General features: G+C 38.2%; 1 protein-coding gene across 7 annotated transcripts; it reads right to left on the bottom strand.

Moving 5' to 3' along the window:
• Positions 1 to 1,003: 1,003 nt before the first annotated feature.
• C9orf72 (C9orf72-SMCR8 complex subunit) lies at positions 1,004 to 18,884 on the bottom strand. Of its 7 annotated transcripts, none has more exons than XM_072860574.1 (11): positions 18,638 to 18,883; positions 16,500 to 16,694; positions 13,086 to 13,145; positions 12,078 to 12,173; positions 11,347 to 11,411; positions 9,142 to 9,214; positions 5,691 to 5,807; positions 4,748 to 4,983; positions 4,182 to 4,239; positions 3,542 to 3,651; positions 1,004 to 3,459 (listed from the first exon to the last, which is right to left on the bottom strand). In XM_072860574.1, the coding sequence occupies exons 2-11, from the start codon at positions 16,650 to 16,652 to the stop codon at positions 3,273 to 3,275; spliced, it is 1,155 nt and encodes a 384-aa protein (XP_072716675.1). In that variant the 5' UTR covers positions 16,653 to 16,694; positions 18,638 to 18,883; the 3' UTR covers positions 1,004 to 3,272. The 7 variants fall into 7 exon arrangements, with proteins under 7 accessions (XP_072716675.1, XP_072716669.1, XP_072716673.1 ...); XM_072860568.1 differs by having other exon boundaries at positions 16,209 to 16,694; positions 18,638 to 18,882; XM_072860572.1 differs by having other exon boundaries at positions 16,380 to 16,694; positions 18,638 to 18,882.
• Positions 18,885 to 19,296: the final 412 nt, after the last annotated feature.

Below are 19,296 nucleotides of genomic sequence, written 5' to 3'. Positions count from 1 at the left end.
AATAGATAGATAGAAAGAATCAGTTTATTAACAATTCATTAAAAGATACAGTTACAATTCAAGAGTTCATTAAGATCTTACAATAGTCCGTGCTTGACTAACAAATATATGTACAATGTCCGGTGAAGAAAACAGCGCCCGATTCGATAAGCAACGAGCAACCTTTTCCTGTCAGGAAGTGGAGAGTCCCAATTCTATTACCAACTTGTAATTGCCTCGATACCATTTTCCACGTGCCCCTAACAGAAATCTTACAAATCTGATAGTACTGGTATTCATCAATTCTTGAATTTGATCTTTTAGTTGTCGATATTTCTTAACTTTCTCTGCTGCTGCAGCAGCCAATGATGTTGATTTACTCTCATACTTGCTGTGATGTAAACTAGGGCCTGATCCTCCTTAACAAATACCAAGTCCGGCGTATATAATTCATTTTGTTTGTCTTTTCAACAAACATGGATATAATCTATTCCTTCTCTTTGGCCTCATCTGCAATAATTCACATAATTGATTATGTCTTTTGATCCTAGCGTCCTGTACCACTGGACAATATCAAATAATGAGTGCTAAAAATGCTCTAAAACACTACTTCCCTTTCAAAACAAACTGGAAGAAATAAACTTGCCCTATTCTTTTAACTGTAAGGAACTAAAATCCTGAAGAAAAGTATTCACTGGCTGCTAGATATAAGTGAACTCCTTAAAACATTTTTAATCCTATATGTGAGAAATTAGAAAACTTTTTAAAAGTAGAGGCTAAATTCTTATTTGAGCACATCAGAGGCATAGCAAGTCACACCGGTCTCCAGCCTGAAAGTCCTTAACAGAAACGGAGGAACTAAGTAACATATGACCTTCTATCAATGCCAGTCTATGATTCACCACCTCAGCATAATTTTTAATTTAACAAGAAGGAAAAAATTTCTGATTTCAAAGGATAAAAGATAATGACTCTATCAGATACAGAACAGAAATTCTATGAAAAAAATCAGCAGCAATTCAAGTCAAAAATTGTGCATGAATTTTATTAGAATACTTTGTTTCCTGAGCAAGATTTACCACACAACATACAGATGCATTTAGTAACTTACTTCGCTATACATTCTGCACTTGTGACAGTGCACTTGTGACAGCTGTGCAACAAAAGTAGCAATTGAGAAAGTTTCCAGCTTTTAGTAATTTCAAAAAGTGACAGCATCTTCAGTAAACAAACAGCTTTATTAGTTACTAGTGTCAATGTTAGGTTTCCAGTGCCCATCAAGCTGAAATGATTAATTTCAGCCACACATTTAAAGCTCTTTAGACTTCAACACAACTTCTACATTAGAAGTTTCAGCAGTGTTTATTACATCTTTTTCACACTCTTAGACATGAGAGTAAACACTTAGCACAATCAGGCTGTTTTCTAATGGATCAACTGATTAAAGACACGGAAGGAAATAATAATGGTAGGAAGACAAACAGAATCTCAGCACAAGTAATGTATGTCAGCATAACTCCGACAAGTTCTTTTGATGAAGCGCTGAGGTCACTGCGAGTCCTACATACATGTACAGCAAAAAAATGGCTCCACAAAATGTAATGACTTGAATCAACCAGGTAACACTGATGATGTTAATTCACAAAAATGGTGTGCAGCTGGGGCTCAATTCCACATCTTTCAGAAGCTCTAAATACTTAATTGTGAATCTTAGTCTTTCAGGAAAGGTAAGGGAATTCTGGACATCTAAATAAAGGACAGTATTCCTTTTAAAATCTGAGTATTGGACATTTCAGGAAAAGTTGTGAATCTAACTTCTGTTAACTTTTATGCCTCGCTGCATGAAAGAGACACTAAAAAGCTATCCTGAAAACAGAAACCTGTTCACCAAAGAGTGCTATAAACAATTTAAGCAATAAAGCAACAGTGGCTTCTCCAATCACAAGTGCAGCTCTTTCACAATGAATATTGAGTTATGAGGTTATGCTAAAACATGACACAAATATATTCCTGGGTTTGTCCAAAAAGAGAAGAAATACAACAACATGTAGTACAGATGTACCAGTAATTTCACTGTAACACACACCAACCATGTGTCAAACCTCAAAAAAACGGGTCTGGATTAACCTGACACCACACTGCTATACATGCTACTGAGAAAGAAAGGTTGAGGCATACATACAGAAAATGTAGTTTTTATTTTCAAGCAAAGCAAAGTTGGAGATGTGCTAAGATGAACTAAGAAGACTGGCAAGCTTATTGACTAGAATTCACTTAGTAAAATGCTAATCCCATTAGTTCATAGCTGGGCTCATCTCTGAATTAAGGATTACTAAATACATTAATGGCAATGTAAAAAAATCACTGTTTTATCTTTTATTTTGGCTATCACCTTGGTGTTCTTTGGGAAGGTTCAATACTTTCATCTGAAACTTATTCTAACCGGAAATGGAAGAACCATCAGCAGTTTACAGACAGAAAGACTGACAACTGCTGCTGAATGACACAGGTTTTCTGTTTTGTGTTTTGAAAGAGCTCAATTATGCTGGGTCACTGAACACTTCACTGCAGGATGGCCCAATAAGCTGTGACAGAGTATCCTGGTTGGCACTTACATGCACAAAGCTGCTTAAATAATGACGCAGGTCCCATGTGCAGAGTGCTGCTATTTAAGCTGCTAATAGTCAACAGTTTGCACACAAGAATAGCACTTTGTAGTATATTAAAAATCCCAAACACCTTTAAATGCTCTAAATGAAGGAGCCAGTAGTGTTAAAAAGGGAGATGAGGGAAGACATAGTTCAGATTTGTACCACATACACAAGAACAAATACTCTTACAAACTCTTTGAAACTCTTGGAAGGCGCCTATTCCACAACCTCCATGATTAGATTGGACGTATGTATTGTTTTCTGTGGAAACACTAAAAATACTGACAGAGCAGAAAAGGGAAAAACTGACACACACTGAAGGAAGTCTCTGGGGAAAGAAAATGAAACATGTTCAAATTTACCTACTAAGCCCATATGGCAAAGGAACCTCTGGTAACATTTACTTTTACTGTTAAAAAAAGCACACAGAAGAGATGATTCGTTAAAATCATGCTTGTCTAGCTAAGCTGATACTCCCTCTAATGAAATCCCCTCCTGCTTCAGGCAGACTGTAGTGTTACTGTGCTCCTAATGCTCCATCCTCAATCCAGTCAATGATTGTCACAAGCGTGGTGGTCACATTGACAGATTTCTTTTCGTGCCATGCAAGACTGCAATATTACATGTTAGCAGTGGAGAACTTTAAAATGTCATGAGCATATCACGTTCTTGTACGCTAGTGTAGAACGGCCTCCCAAAGATAAAGGAATGTAGACCTGGTTTAATCTTCTCGGCCAAAGCCATTATTATGTTAAGATCGCCCTCTGCTGTTAAGTCAAGATCTATCTTTAAGCTACGAAGAGACTTAAAAGGTTTTTTTCCTTTTTGCCTGCAAGAAAATAAAAAAGGGTGTTGTAAAAAAGAACAGAGGAAGTTTCTCAAAGCCTGCTTTCTATTATCTGTTCACTTACGTGTCATCCTCTATGTATTTTATTAAAGTTAAGGCTTTTCTGTGAAGGACTAGCAGAAATTGTGCAAGGAAAGTACTCCTTAGAGACAAGCCAGGCTTCAGATGAAAGATCTGTTAAAAATTATACCAGAAAATTAGGTAGACATGGAAACTGAGGAATCATTTTAAGAATGTGGAATATAAAGAAACATTGCATACACATGTAACATATCCTTAATTATAGCAAAGCAGGTACATTAACAGCAGATTTGTAGATATGCTCAACACTCATTCTTAGTTTTCTAGCTGCTCAGATGCAATCAATTAAGCTGTTTTACAATTCTGTTTGGATAAAGTATTATTTTCCTTTTTAAAATGATCTGAAATTAAGCCCAGTCAGGTAGCTTTCTCAATACTGTAATTGTAGACATTGTTGCACAGCAATAGAAAATGTGAATTGTTTTTCAGAAGGAGTTTCAGTGTTATACTAATATTACAAATTACACAAGTATTTTTCTCTCTAGTTATGCAGAGAAGACATAGCACTAGTATGAAAAAAAGCTACCAAGCCAACAAATTATCTATTAATGTTAAATTATCTGTTACTAGGGCTCAAAACACTGAACTTTAGCTCTTGTTCTTTCTGAAAAAGCAAAGATTACCTGATCCAGGAAGGCTTTTACTAATGTATCTCGATGCAGGATATCTTGAAAGACATTTCTATAGAAAAGAAAGCAAACAAACGTGAGGTAATGCCATGAAGGGACACTAACTGTCCAGCAGTTGTACACAGCAATAGCATTACTGTTTGCAATCTGGCAGAAATTAGAAGTGAATTCAAAATTTTAGTGAATTATAAACCTGCTACTTTAAAAGCTTATACAGCATTTGAACACAAAACTTTCAGATGAAATTAACTAAACCCAGGAAAGCCATTGGGCCCTGTCAAATACACTTAGCTTTGTTATACCCCTATTTAAAACAGGCAACAAAATTAACATCACGTAGTCATAAATATCACTGAAAATGAATTTCATTAACATTTAATGCAACAAAACTACTGACGGAACTTGTAAATTCCTCCAAAACGAATGCAACTACCAGAGCTGAGGGAGCTTCTTAAAAGCATAAAACCCTCATGTACTTTCTAATAAAGTACACTTTGTACTACCTTACTCTCTTGTCCCAAATCAAGTAACTTTGAGAGTAGTGAGAGAGGAGTACATACAAATCAGGTGTGAAACTCTCATCTGTGTGGATAATATGATCTTGAGACATTTCTTCATCTGAATTAGCTCTCCAAAATGCTGTCAGCTCGGATCTCATATATCGTCGTTGGTTATAGATGTGTTCATGACAAGGGGGCATCTGCTTCACTGTATTGACATCTACATCTATATGTGTAGTAGGATATGGGGCATACATTACTTGACGGAAGGGCAACACAAAGCTTCCTGTTGCATCCTGTTTTAGTGAAAAAAAAAATTATTCTTCTAGTTACTTTTTTTAAAAAAAACAAAGCTGTATTGGAACAAAACAATATTAAAGCATCATGCCTAAATTTTAAATCCCATTTGTTTGACATGTTTTGTTGAGAGAACTGGTGGCTGTAGCCCAGTAAAAAGTCCTTCTTACTGGATGATTCCCTTAATATAACAGTAAAAACAGATACTGAGGTAACCTGTGTATTACAGTATTGCATCATCTGGTTCGTGAGCCTGTTAACATTACAGTATTATATTTATCTGGTAAGTTAAGCCTGCTCACTAGAGCAAGAAGCATTATTTTTCTATTCATCTTCACCCATTGCTACAGCCCTTTTAAAATACTTGGAAGCTGTAGGACAGATGGACTGTTCTTTTTTGGTTTTGGTACAACACAAAAACTTAATGCCTTTTGTGATTCTAGTCCCAAGTAAGCAGAAGAGTATTATTACTGTACCTCAAAGTATAGGAACAATTCTGGACAACACTCAAGAAATACATGTGTCAGAGAAAAGACTGACTTGGAATTTTAACATGCAAATAGTTACAAAGGAAGCTGTAGTGCCAGAAAGGAATCAAGGGAAGATGACATATTTCTTTGAACATGCATGTGTGTATGCGTGTGCATATCGTATTGAAGAATGTTCTTAAACGACATAAGGATAGGACTTTCCTAAGCATACTTACTTTGAGTAAGCCTTGAACGAAAAGTCCTGACTCATATTTGAAAGAAGACTCATTTCTACAGAGTCTGGAACACTTCCGCTCTGACGGCGTAAGAAATAGACACAATGTTCTCACAATCTGCATTAAAAAGAACAGTTTTGAAAAACATGAAAATGTAAAGAATGAACTGATCTTCAAATGCAATTTCTGACTAGAATGTATTAGGCATTTCAAATGACGAACAAAAAAGTTCATCATGCTTATTAGAAAAGCCAAACCTTTATCAATGTCACAGAATAGCAACATGCTTAAATTATTAGGCTGTAAGCCATATTATTCCAACTTCTTGTCAAATGAAGAAAAAATCCAACACTTTTTGGCAAAGTTTGTCTTTTAGCCAACTACGTAGAACAAATCACTTTTCCCTTCTGCCACCTCTTCTATTACATAAACACAAGTTACTTCCTAGCCTTTTAAGCCTCTTATTTTATTAATTCCATATTGAAACAGCAGCTATTGTCTCCAATCAGGCACAGTCAATTTCCTAAATAAGTATCCATGCTTATTGCCTCAGTAATTTCCTCAAACTCTCCATTAAAAGCAACAAAGGTACTTCATTATCTGCTTTCAAACTCCTGTGCTGCAACAGCTACAAGTAATCACCTCCAAATACTAAGATGTATTCCATTCTACTAATCTTTCAGTCTTAACCTGTGGTGTCCTACGTGTGTCTGTAAGGTGTTTGAGAAGGCTCTATCCTTGCACAATGTGTTTATGCAGTACCTAAAACAATGACAACCTAGTTTCTGACTTGGCTTTTTGCCACTTCAGCAAGATGCAATAGGTGCTTTTTTACTTTAAGGAAAGCTGAAGTATGCCATGAAGAAAGCAATTACTTCAGAACAATTGCACCATGACACAAAGAGCACACTGCTGATAAGAACCTCTGTAGAATTTATGAAATTTACCCTGGATGTATCTTGAGACTCACATTCTTCTAGACTGTGTTCTTCCTATAGTGCCTAGCTTATGAATACGTTATTTTACATACTCATAACCATTTAGACCTTAAAGCCTTTTAATTATTTTATGAACTATAAACTTTAAGCTATTTATAACCACTTAAGCCTTTAACATTTCCTCTATTATGCTAACTTAATCATGTGCAAATCTTACATCCCTGAAACAATACATATTAACTGTGGTTAGCTGATTTCAGCTAGGAACTGAGAATTTTCTTTTCTCTGGCTCCCCTGTTGCTTGTGATTATTTTTAATTTGAGTATCAGCATTTACTGTTCATTTGATCAGAGGTGCTTTACCATCACTGCCAATACACACAAAACAATGCATTCCCTCTCCCCCCAATTTTTATAAAGCATCATGAACTGCTTATTTCAAAACATGGGTTTACTAAAGGTGCCTTGAATTTTTTAAAAAGAAGATTATTCTATTTCACGGCAGCAAGGAGCCCTACATACTATAAAATACATAACACATAATATGTATAGTCTACAATTAATACATGATATATTTCATCAGGCCCACTGTTCTTAATTTTTATTTCACATTGAAGCAATACACACAGGTACATACATATATGTAGGAAAAAGGGCATAAACTTCAAGAATTAAAATGAGTTTTTCCTCAAAGGAAGGTTTCAGTCTTACAAAATAAACCAGAGCTCAATAATTAGTACATCACAATTAAAAACATAATTAGACAGAAAAGCCCAATATACAAAAACATTCCCTATCAGAAAATGAAGTTATCTGAATATACTGCTTCTCCACATGTACCACTATAGGACCTTTGTCATGGTCTCAGGACATGGAACTATTGTTATTGCATGGCCCAGAGGCCCCAGTGTAAACTGAAAACTTGTAATGCTACGTAACTACACAGAACCTTAACCTCACAGCAGTATTGGTATACTCATTAAGTGCAGTGGCACCTAATACCTGAAGGCTCTAGGATTGCACACTTTTATGAAACCCTTCTTTTCATTCCCAGTTGCGGGGATATTCTGAATCAAAGAGTTTTATTAAAGGACTCAGCTGTGAATGTAGAGAGGCACTTGATTTAGTGAAATACATTTTCTCAGAAAGAAAACAACATTTTCTTCATGATTTGTCTCTGAATATCCTAACTGAAAATTAACTTCAGTGTTTTTATTAGAAGGGATGGAGTAACACCCTAATTAAATGCAAGTCAAAGGGAAATCTCTCTGAATAAAACGTTGATACATTGCACTACGCTAAAAAGAAATATTCTTTAAGAAATATTTCAATGGACAGTAAACACAAGTGTATCTCTTCCAGGAATTGCTTTCAATTTATCTGAAACTAGCATTTTGGTATAATCAAAAAGCTGTATATGAAAAAAGTACTTGATTAATTCTGAATAAGGAAAACATCCTCATTTGATTTTTCCTTCACATACTGGCTAAGCTTAAAATAAGCATCAAGAAACTCTCCATTTACACCAAAATATTAGAGGAAAAGCAGTGCAGGTGACAGTTTCATATTCGTTCAAATTAAATATTTCATAACAAGCTTATAAAAAAAACAGAATGGAAAAAAAAAGTCTACCACAAAAATGTAATTATTTTCTTGTTCTGAAATGACAGCTTCCAAGAGTGACCTTTTTTCCACCCAAATAGACCATAATGATGTATATACTCTTCCCCGTTAAACCTGAAAGCTCCTAAACCTGAAAGCTCCTAAACATCGTCCCTACCGATGTACACACAGCAAGTGTGACACACTGAGTGTTTTCTTGTACACAAGTACACAGTACTCTGTGTACTTTTCCTCTTTCTGGTTGTTCTGGAAAGCTGAGTCAAACCTAATTGAAGATATACCAGTTAAACCATACACTTACTTACCAATTAACTTTTAAACAGGCTGAAGTCAACACAAACACAGCTACAAAGAAAAAAATGCTGGAATTGCTGGAATGGTTTAACGTCCTAGTAAGCTTGCCTGTTTCAACACGTGTGTGTGACTACAGACTCAACAGCTTTGAGGTTCCATGAAACACAAGCAGTTCATGATGCAGAAGTACATTTATTCCCAGTGTAAGAGAAATTATGCAGATACTTCTTAAGAGTACACAGACAGTACCCGTTGACACAGCTGGACTGGGCAAGCTAGTTCAGATCTCTTCAATATGTACATTTTAGCTAATAAACCTAATTTTAAAAGCTCAGACTCATTCACTACTCATTTATATACAGTATCAATTGAATTAAATACAATGGTTTTCTTATAGTTGCCAGAATACAACTGATAAGGCAATTTTCAGGCAGAATTATCAACTGCTAGACCAATCAGCTGAAGTAAGATAATCAGACAACAGTATTTCTTCCTTCTTCAACCTCAAATATGTTTATAGATAAACCTTGTTCCGAATAACACACTAACAGTCTTAATAATGAGCATTTAAGTTTGGTTTATTAGAAAGTGCATTACCTTATTAACTTTTTCTGCGCTGCTTCCTACAACTACAGAACAACCACAGGTCTGCAGGTGTGAACTAATTGCACTGCAAATACAAACAAACATAGATTAATACATTTAATCAGACTTTTCAAATAAAAAAATTATCATCTTCACAAGAAGAATGACGTGTTCCTACTATAAATATAGGCCCATATCTGTAGGTCCACACCCATAGGACCTCACGCAGCTGCGTGGTTACTGCTGAAATCCAGAAGTTTAACAGTATCTACATTTTCATTTTGATGAATAAAAAGACTGTCACTCAGAACCTCCAAACACCAGTTACAGAGTAAGCAAAAGCTGTCTACTGCTACTATCTAACTGTATTACAGAATCTGTATAAAACAATTCACCTAAAGTAGCAGAAGACATATTAACAATGAGGGATTTGAAAATATCTTGAAAGAAGATCTATTCCATAGTTGTCCTCACTTTCTGAAACCGTGGATCAGAAGCCAGTTTTGGGAGACTTGGCAGGTAAATTGTTCTACTCTTGGTAACTACATGGGCAAGAGAACATCGCAAGCTTAAGTCCCTCAGAATACACACAGGCATGCTGGAAGTTGAGTGATCTTGTCTTGTGAGTTGCCAGCAGCACAGATATGGTTTAGTTTATCTTAAGTTTGGAGGCTGCAGTAAATATACCTGGGACTAACCTTGACAACTCAACTTGTCCTTCAGAAACTTCTGTTGAGGTTTCTTATCCTCATCCTCTCTTTCCCCCTGCACTTTCTCAAACCAACACCTGGCTCACAGCTTCAAAAAGCTGATACCCTAGAAAGTCTAGATACTATTAAAAACTTTTCTCCAATATCTGTGAATATACAAAAGTGCATTTATGCTATCTTACTGAAGGATGCATTTTATGTCATTAACCGATTCTAATAAATACCTCTAATTGATAAGGACTATAATAGCTACACGCAGCCTCTGAGATTCTACAGGTGGACTTTATGGTGGACCTACTACTATTTATCTTATCAAGTATATTCTAAGAGTTAAATTTAAGGCCATCTGAATACTTACAAATTCTTCCTTTGGGGCAGAAATAGATGTTTGGTTTTATTTAGAAGTTACTAAGAAAGCATGACTGCTTATTTCAGAGGTTGGTACTGTTGACATGGCAGTTTATTTAGTTTAATCCAATTTTTATTCGATGACATGTATAAATCCATACAACACTCTATTTAAGATGTGAAATCTGAAAGTAAATGAACTGATAAGCTTTGCAGATAAGCTAAAAAGCAGACATTTGGACCCTTCACATGAATGGCCAAGTTATTCTTTTCTTTTCAGGACAAAATTTCGAGGGAGAAGAAGTAGCAAGAAGAGATAACTGACACCCTGCAGTCTACTACCTTCCCAATAAATCTCCATCTGGTATGAGAATAGCTCATCATTGTAGGAGCAATGGCTCTATTTGTCTACAATAATCCATTCCATGATATTCACTTCATTATTTCCCAAATTCTCTATGGAATGAAATACTAAATTATTGTAAAGAATTAGTTAATTTAACACATGAATTTCTGTAGTACTGAAATGATATGTGATGCTGTATAAATAGATGGCACTAAGCACTACATAAATGAATGCAGTTACACCGGAGACGTTCTGAAACGTAACAGAACATCAATTAAAAATCTATGAAATATGCTTTCCCACAGGAAGAGACCAACTTGCTCTCAAGTGCAACTACCTCCACTTATACATTAAAGACAGGGGGGAAAAGAGAAATACACAATTTAATAATAAGCATTCTACATGCCATACCATTAATGACTCTTATTCATAGTTTATGCAGTAAACACAACCCAGGTTTTTTGGTATTTCATAAAAATGAAAGACTTTTGACTTATATTCTCATAAAATTAAACAAAAGTATCAAAGAAAAACTGTGTTTGATAGGAGTTCTATTATCAAGCAAATAACTGTGTGACAACATAGTCTACAGAGATGCAGGTATTAGCCCAGAGCCATTCTTCTAAAAAGACAGCAACTTCTACAGCATTTTATAGACAAAAATCTCAAAAGGCAAATACATGTCATCCTCCCCCCTCCTATAAAGAAAACTAATCTAATCCATGTTCACATGCACATACAGATAGAGTGATATATACACACACACAAGTTTAAACCATTTACTACAGCATAAATCAAAACTGAAATTCATACTTGAGAAGAAATCCTTCATGGCAACTATCCCCAATGTCATCATCATTTAGCACTGTGTCACTTATCTGAAACGCAAGTAAATATAAACAAAGGTTAGACAAGGATCTGCAGCACCTTCCAATTAACTGATTTTTGTTTTTAATGATAGGTGGGAACTGTCTGGGAACTATTTAAGCTAAGTTGTAAGACTGCCCAAAAAAGCACAACCTTAAAAAGACCTTCTGACTTCAGCCAAAGCATTTTGAAAATGAGAAAGTCACTCGATTATCCAACGTTCTTCACCAGTCACAAGTCAGATTCCTCCCAGTGTTTTCTTCTATAACCTTGTCCAGAATACTTTGAGTTAGTGCATGTGAGATCACTTTTACTTCTTCCATGAGAACACTAAACCACGCTGAAACAGGTATCAACATTAAAACCATTTACCTCCTCATTCATTTTGTTTTGCATCAAATAGCCTTTCCACTCCACTCTTAAAACCGGTATAATCCTACACAGTCAATTTTGGTAAGTGCTTACCATAAAAACCACTGCTAGTATACTGTTGTGTTTACCAAACTAAACCAGTTATGTTAAACCATTCCCTACACCACTTAGGAGAACTTGATGTGAAACAACTGAAGCATACAAGAATTTATGACAACTGTGGGGTTTTGTCTGCCAAAGAAAGTATCAAACCAGAGTGCCAAAGCCACTTTTTTATTCAGAATGCGAAGAACACAAGGACTTACGTCTATTTCTTCTGGAACACTGTGTGACTTCATAGATGAAAGGAGTTCCATTACAGGAATGACTTCTCCTGTCAGCATTGGAATGATGCTCTGGCCCTGCACAATAAATAAAATGCTTGAAGTAAAAGCACATTGTGCAGTATTAGAAGTTACTACTAACATGAACTTGCAATATGACATGCAAAACACCTTTAACTTCCTATTGTTTGGAAGTGTGGTATGAGCGGAAATTGATGCATAGACTTCTTGGGCTTTGCTCATCAATAATTATGAACTGGAAACATACATTTTGCTTCTCAACATCATGTCTAAAATATATTTCCAGGGTCCTATGCTAATTTTCACTATCAGTTTGACTGGCCTAGACAAGAAGTATTTGAAGTGAGCTAATTTGATCACACCATATTGCGTGCAATTCCTGTTAAGCATTTTAGATCCAAGTTTGATGTTTTAACAATGACAGGACACCAAAACCAGGCATATTAGTTATTAACATACAAAATTACTTATCTGATTTATCTATCACAAGAAACTGAAGCCACAACTTCATATTTACAGTTTCAGAAACCAAATTCTTTTCACAGTCTTATCCATTAGGTCTCCAACCACATTCCAACATGACAGACTCTGTACATCTCTGTAACTCGAAAAGGTAACGACCTAGTGAAAAACCATCCTTGAGAGGAGGCGAGCATGAATCTATGGAAGCTACTACCTTTACAGAGCTTCAAGTTCAAGTAAATGACTTTCCTTTTCTGAAAGGTAATATTCTTCATAGATTTCCACTTTACCCATAAAGTGATGAAATATATTTTCCTTCAACTTTTTCACAGCTTCCATCATCCTATCTTCAGAAACTTTGCCTCCTGTGCATGGCAGGTCATGAGCCAGTCCAAAGTATCTTCCTGGATCCCAAAAATAAGAAGCAGCACCAACTTCTACAGTCACCAGATGCAGTCAAATAGTTTTGCGATGGTGTGCCATACACATCAACCAGATGGCCCTTACCTGATCCTCCATTCTCTCCGTGCCTTCCAAGACAATCTTCTGGAAATGTTCTTGCCTCTCCTGAGCAAGAGAAGCAGTTAAACATAAACGCTCTGGTATTTGTTTATATATGTATGCACACAACAGTCAAATGGTACAGTTTCTTCCCTGTGGAGTCACGCTTCTTAGATTCAAATTTCGATGTTCAAGTCTTTTTTCTTTTACAGAGTTGACATTAGTGGGAAGTGATGTCATTTTAAACAGATCAATGCTCCCTGCTCTGCCCCCCACCAAACCTCTCACATGCTTGGGCAGGAGTAGGAGGAAAGGGAGGGTGTGGTGACAATGACAAAACATTAAGTTTCTTCATTACAGATCAAGAAAATGCCAAATGATCAGATTATGGTGCAGAATTCCACTTTATGTATGGATTTTTATTTTCAAATGGATAAGGTACAGACTGATGGTTCCTGATGCAGCCAGAGAAAAATTAGATCTCCAGAATGAGAAAAAGTATTTCTTTGGGAAGGGTAGGAAAAACAAGACTTTTTTTTTCCCCCCACATCTTGAGACATTGACAAGTTTTTGAAATATTGTTCTATAACCAAGTACAGGAGAGATGAAACCTTAAAGTACACAAAACACAATGTACAGGACACTGGACAAAGTTCTCAAAACAGACTCATCAGCAGCTGATGCAGCAGTTGCATTCAAAATGCAACTTACAATGGAATAATGTTATTATTCACAAAGAGAACTCAGCATTAATCACTGGAACAATCAATACAATACACAAAAAATGGAAGATGCTGCGAGAACTAATGATGTATTTGGTAGATGCTGACAGGTTATTGCATTTTTATTGGTTACTCATTAGTTTTCTGTGACTGAACTACTCAAAGTTGATCAACTTCGAGTGGGAAAAGAGTTTACATAACTTTTTTTGAGCAGATGAATAGGGAACAAGCTGCAGCAACTTGCCCTAAAACAGCAATAAAACTTGTCTAACCATCTAAAAGAAGCATCTGTGAAAAACAATACTGGAACAAGGCACATTCCTTTGGGGCACCTCCATCCTTGAGTTCAGTGTCAGTGAAGTAAGACATCCTTGACAATGAAGATCCTTTGCTTTAAAAGAAGTCAGTCTTCCTGAAGATAAGGCTGAACAAATGGTGTAAGACACTTCTTTTTAGAAATATAACTGCTCAAAACTATTAGACAAGCATCTGGAACATAAAATTGAAGTAGATAAAAGGGGTTTCTAATCCCATATAGATGACTTGCTTGGAGTGGCTTGTCTTTCTCTGCCAGCCTGAACACTGTTCCATGTTTCTCCTCGTCCTTGAGTTCAGAAGGTTTCTTCTCTTCTAAAGTATAGCTGTAACTGTTGTCCAGCTTTACACAGAACTCATGAGAGCTGATAACCACAACCATTAGAAATACCAGAACAGATAAATAGTTCCTTTCAGGTACAACTTCAACATTTTTTGTTAGCTGCTGAACTGCCTCAAAACACAAACTACAAAATGAGCCTGTTTTAATTCAATATTATTGTTCTACAACTTATGCCTAAATTTTAATCTACATTTTCAAAGCAGTTTTCTCTCTTCTAGGTAAGGCTGCAGAACTGCAGATATATGCAGGGATCTTTGATCTTCCTCAAAAGAACAAAAAAAGAAAAAAGAAAAGAAAGACAATAAATGTCTGTTTCAGAATGTATCACTCTCTCAGCTAACCCAGTTGACCTATCTGCTTCAAGAACATCTGAAAAAGAATGAAGATCTTAATGACTAGTTTCTGGGGAAACGTATAAAATATCTTTTTGTCATTCTCAACGCCACTTGAAGGCTATTTCTACTGTGGAAACATACTGATATGGATCAATGTCCAAAAAGAGAGAAGAATTACTATAGTTAAGAATGAGGGGCAATTCTTATTTGACCACTCACATTAGAAGTCAGGACAGAGGACACTGACTGACAGAGAAGCAATGTAATCAAGAACATGAGATAGCATTCACTTACATCAAAAGCAGTAACATCCAGCAGGCTTTTAGAACACTAGATTAGGAATGAAATACTTGTGTTTCTACTATATTGAAAATGAACTTTATGTCCTATCCTTTCTCTGAAAAATAAACCCCAGAAGTATCAAGACCCAATGCAACAGAAAACACTGGCAGCCATCGTCAGGCAATACAGCAAAAATCAATGACATTTGTCCATGTAGCAAAAAGGAAACATCACCACAAAAATTAACATCAGCTTATTATTTCTGGAATCTTAATTAGTTCAGATAAGAGCACTCAAAAAGGAAGTTTAAAGTATGTTGACTAGAGGTCTCAAAACAGAAGAGGAACAAAAACTTTATCAGACAAACATGCATCGCCATACACATTACAGCTGACGTGCAATCTACTGCTCTAAGACAACTTGTAGTCCATGAAGACGACAGAGATTTTAAATTTTATTATTAGAATGTTATTTATTTTAAACAAAAATACATAACAATTTTCAGTTAATGATGAAATATCCATAATGTACCCAAAGGTAAGAGTTGCAATTCTTCAGAAAAATTTAGCATGTTTTCCTTTTTGAATTTCAAAAGTAGAAATATTTGGACTAAAGTCGATGTATCTTTGTGGTTCTCCCATTAGTTTTACACAATTTAACACCTGCCAAACTGTTCACTGATACTCTTTTTTTGAAAAATAAAACTGTAACAACGACAACATTAATTGCATCAGTTCCCTTTTCTGGACCTCAACAGTGAAAACAAAGATTTGAAACACAGTAAACTTATGATTCTCTCTAGTGTAAATACACTAATTAACACAGTTAAAAGCAACAATTGTCATCAAATTCAGAGAGATGAAAAACTGTGCAGGATACCTATTTCACCTAGATAGCCTGGTACAAGTTATATAATATTACCAGGATAAACCACATGGCTAAAACCCCCAGCCTTGAATTTGCTGACATATTGATAACTTTTAACCTTCAAAATTGTATACTTGTAGAGAGGTCAGCCTCCTCTGAGTTTTTGTGTCTGAATTGCTACATAACAGGTGTCACAGAATCTTAATTCTTGCTTTTTCTCAAGACAACTTGGACAACTGTTTTTAGTAATGAACAATAAACCTACCTTATGCATCCATATTCTTCCTTTCCTTATAATATGTGTTAACCTATCCACGCACACTCTGTGAAGTGGCAGGTAGAAGCCAAGTTCACTTTGTGGAAGTATAATTGATAGCCCATATGTGCTTCTGTCTCCATTCCAGTTTCCATCAAAAATTAATGACACAATGATTACCCTTTTTTCTGCCAAGACGAAGAACTTCACATCTATTGCACCGCTTTCTGCATTCCGAAGTATTTCTCCATTCAGGGTGTGGTTAGCGAGAAAAGTTATTTCACCATCACTGAGAAGTACCTGTTCTGTCTTTGGGGCCCAGATATGCCGCACTCGGGGGCCAAGAATATTGTCCCAGTAGGCAAAAGTGGCAGCTAATAAAGGTGACTCGCCATTCAAAGAGATCTCTGTTTTAGCAACTGCAGGAGACGGTGGTGGACAAAGAGCTGACATGCCTGCTTCCTCTCTTGTGTGTAACTGAAATGCTTACATTACCTAAAAAGAAGTTTTCACAGAACAAAACAAAATAAGAGCAGCACTCATTATTATCTTATCTTCTTTTGTTTCCAAATAAGACTTCAAGAGACAACCTAACTTCTACACCTAAGATTTCATTGTAGACTTCATTCAAGAAGGAAGTGTATATGCATACCTTCCATATATGCATACCTTCCATGTAAAGCATAACAAAGTGGTATGCTTTACAAATGTTGGTCAGTCAGACCTCAAATACTCTTTACTCACTATACAAGTATGATGAGCCTGCATGTCGTGGTTTAGCCCCAGACGGCAACTAAGCACCACGCAGCCGCTTGCTCACTCCCCCCCGGTGGGATGGGGGAGAGAATCGGAAGAGCAAAAGTGAGAAAACTCGTGGGTTGAGATAAGAACAGTTTAATAATTGGGACAAAATAATAGTAATAATAATAATTAATTGTAATGAGAAGGAAAACAACAAGAGAGAGAGGGGAACAAAACCCAAGGGAGGAAAAAAAAAGTGATACAACCGCTCACCACCCGCCGACCGACGCCCAGCCGGTCCCCGAGCAGCGACTGCTCCCCCCTGGCCAACTCCCCCCAGTTTATATACTGGGCATGACATCATATGGTATGGAATAGCCCTTTGGTCAGTTTGGATCAACTATCCTGGCTGTGCCCTCTCCCATTTTCTTGTGCACCTGGCAGAGCATAGGAAGCTGAAAAAGTCCTTGACTAGTGTAAACACCGCTTAGCAATAGCCAAAACATCAGCGTGTTATCAATATTATTCTCATACTAAAATCCAAAACACAGCACTATACCAGTTACTAGAAAGAAAATTAACTCTATCCCAGCCAAAACCAAGACAGTGCACAACACTCAACTTGTGTAAGAAAACTGACATAGGATAAATACATCCTTTACATCATGGTGACATGTTGCTATACATGACAAATGCTCAGCACTTTATAGAATGTATTGATAGAAAATTCTTCATATTGCATAGACACAAATCCTTAAAACATTTTCCTGAGCAGTTTCCAACAACTATTCAGCTTCCCCATTTTTATGGGGCTGCAGAAGATAACAGGAAGTTTCATCTTCCCTAAAAGTTATGCTAAAGTCACAGGAACACACGAAATAAAAAAGTTTTATGAACAAATTCAACTCAGGATGGAAAACTATGAAAGCTAAAATGCATTTACCTTGATGAAACCTCACATGACCAGAACTCAGCTTTCCTTTCCTCTCTGCCTGCAGCACTCCACATGATAGCAGAGGGACCCCCCCAGTATCAGAGGAGCAGTAACACCCATCTCACTGACGCAGCTGTAACTTGCCAGACCTCTGGCACCGTTTCGTTTCATATGAATGTGAACGTGAAATGAATCTGAACTTTTTTTTCCTTGTTTGTGTCCCTGATATGATCGCCCAGGTGCTTTTCCTTACAGCAGGAGGGTAACACGCCTTATGCTCCGGCTACTTCTCGGGCCCTACTGAGCAACACTAGGCTGTCCCCTGCCAGCCAGTGACCAGCTCAGATGGCAGCGGGGAAGCCGAGGCCGTTTGAGACTCTGAATGTGACTTCACGGTTTTCAGGGAACACGAAAGAGAGCCTCAGTCACCCCTGCCTCCTTACGCTCAAGGGCTGACGAGAGACTTCCTCTCACAACAGCCTTTCCAGAAAAGCCAGCCGCCGCCAACCAAGGCAGCTGCGGCACACGACGACCGCCCGGAGGCTCAACCACCGCGCTCCCAGCCTGGATCAGGCCCGTTTCGCACCCTCCACGTCTGGTCTGAACTTCGGAAAGGACCCACCTCTCGGGGAGGCGGTTGGGACGCGAGCTACGAGAAGGCCCAGCTCCTTCCCTCCGCCAACAGGAGAGAACGACGACGGCCGGGGACGGAAAGCGCGACCGCCACGACCGCCCCGCCACCCCGGCCCCACGCCCGCCTCACCTGCGCACCAGCCACCGCCGCCACCGCCCCCCCGCGCATGCGCCCGCCCCCTTCCCGCCTGCCCACACAGCGGCAGGCGTCAGCAGCGCTGCGCGCAGGCGCGGCACTGCCCCTCGCCGGCGGGAGGCGGGAGCGCGCGGTCCCGGCGGCTGGCGCTGCCCGGGGAGGTCGGCGGGCGGGGAGCCGAGCTGCCCGAGCGCCGCCATGGCCGCGGCCGCGGGGTAGGGCTGTGTTGGCTGATGGGAGCGGCAGCAGGAAGGCGGTGTTACCGCACCGGCGGCGGAGGAAAAATGGCGGCCGGCGGCGGGGCCTGCGCAGAAGCGCCTCGGTGCTGTGGGGGCTGCCTCCGCCGCGGCGGTGGGGAGAGCGGTGCTGGTGTACGCTGGGAGGAGTAGCGCGCGTAAGCCGGGTCACTCTGTGGGAGTGAACAACCCCAAACCAGGCCCAGGGCTGGCAGGAAAACCGAGTGCAGCCTGTGAAGGAAGCCAGAAGAAGCCCCAGCTGCAGGTAGCTGGGGGAACTGCGTTCTGCCAGGTACCTCATTTTATGGAGGGGCTTTTAAGCTTAAAAGAGGAAGTTAATGTCAGAATTTGGTTAGTACCCAAACATACTGTATGCAACACAGTGAAGATGCTCTTGTTTGAGCTTCATTTAGTTTT

Source organism: Ciconia boyciana, chromosome 4, assembly GCF_034638445.1.
Source record: "Ciconia boyciana chromosome 4, ASM3463844v1, whole genome shotgun sequence".
Lineage (NCBI taxonomy): Eukaryota > Metazoa > Chordata > Aves > Ciconiiformes > Ciconiidae > Ciconia > Ciconia boyciana.
The sequence above is the reverse complement of the archived record's forward strand: the minus strand, read 5'-3'. Positions and strand labels throughout refer to the sequence as shown.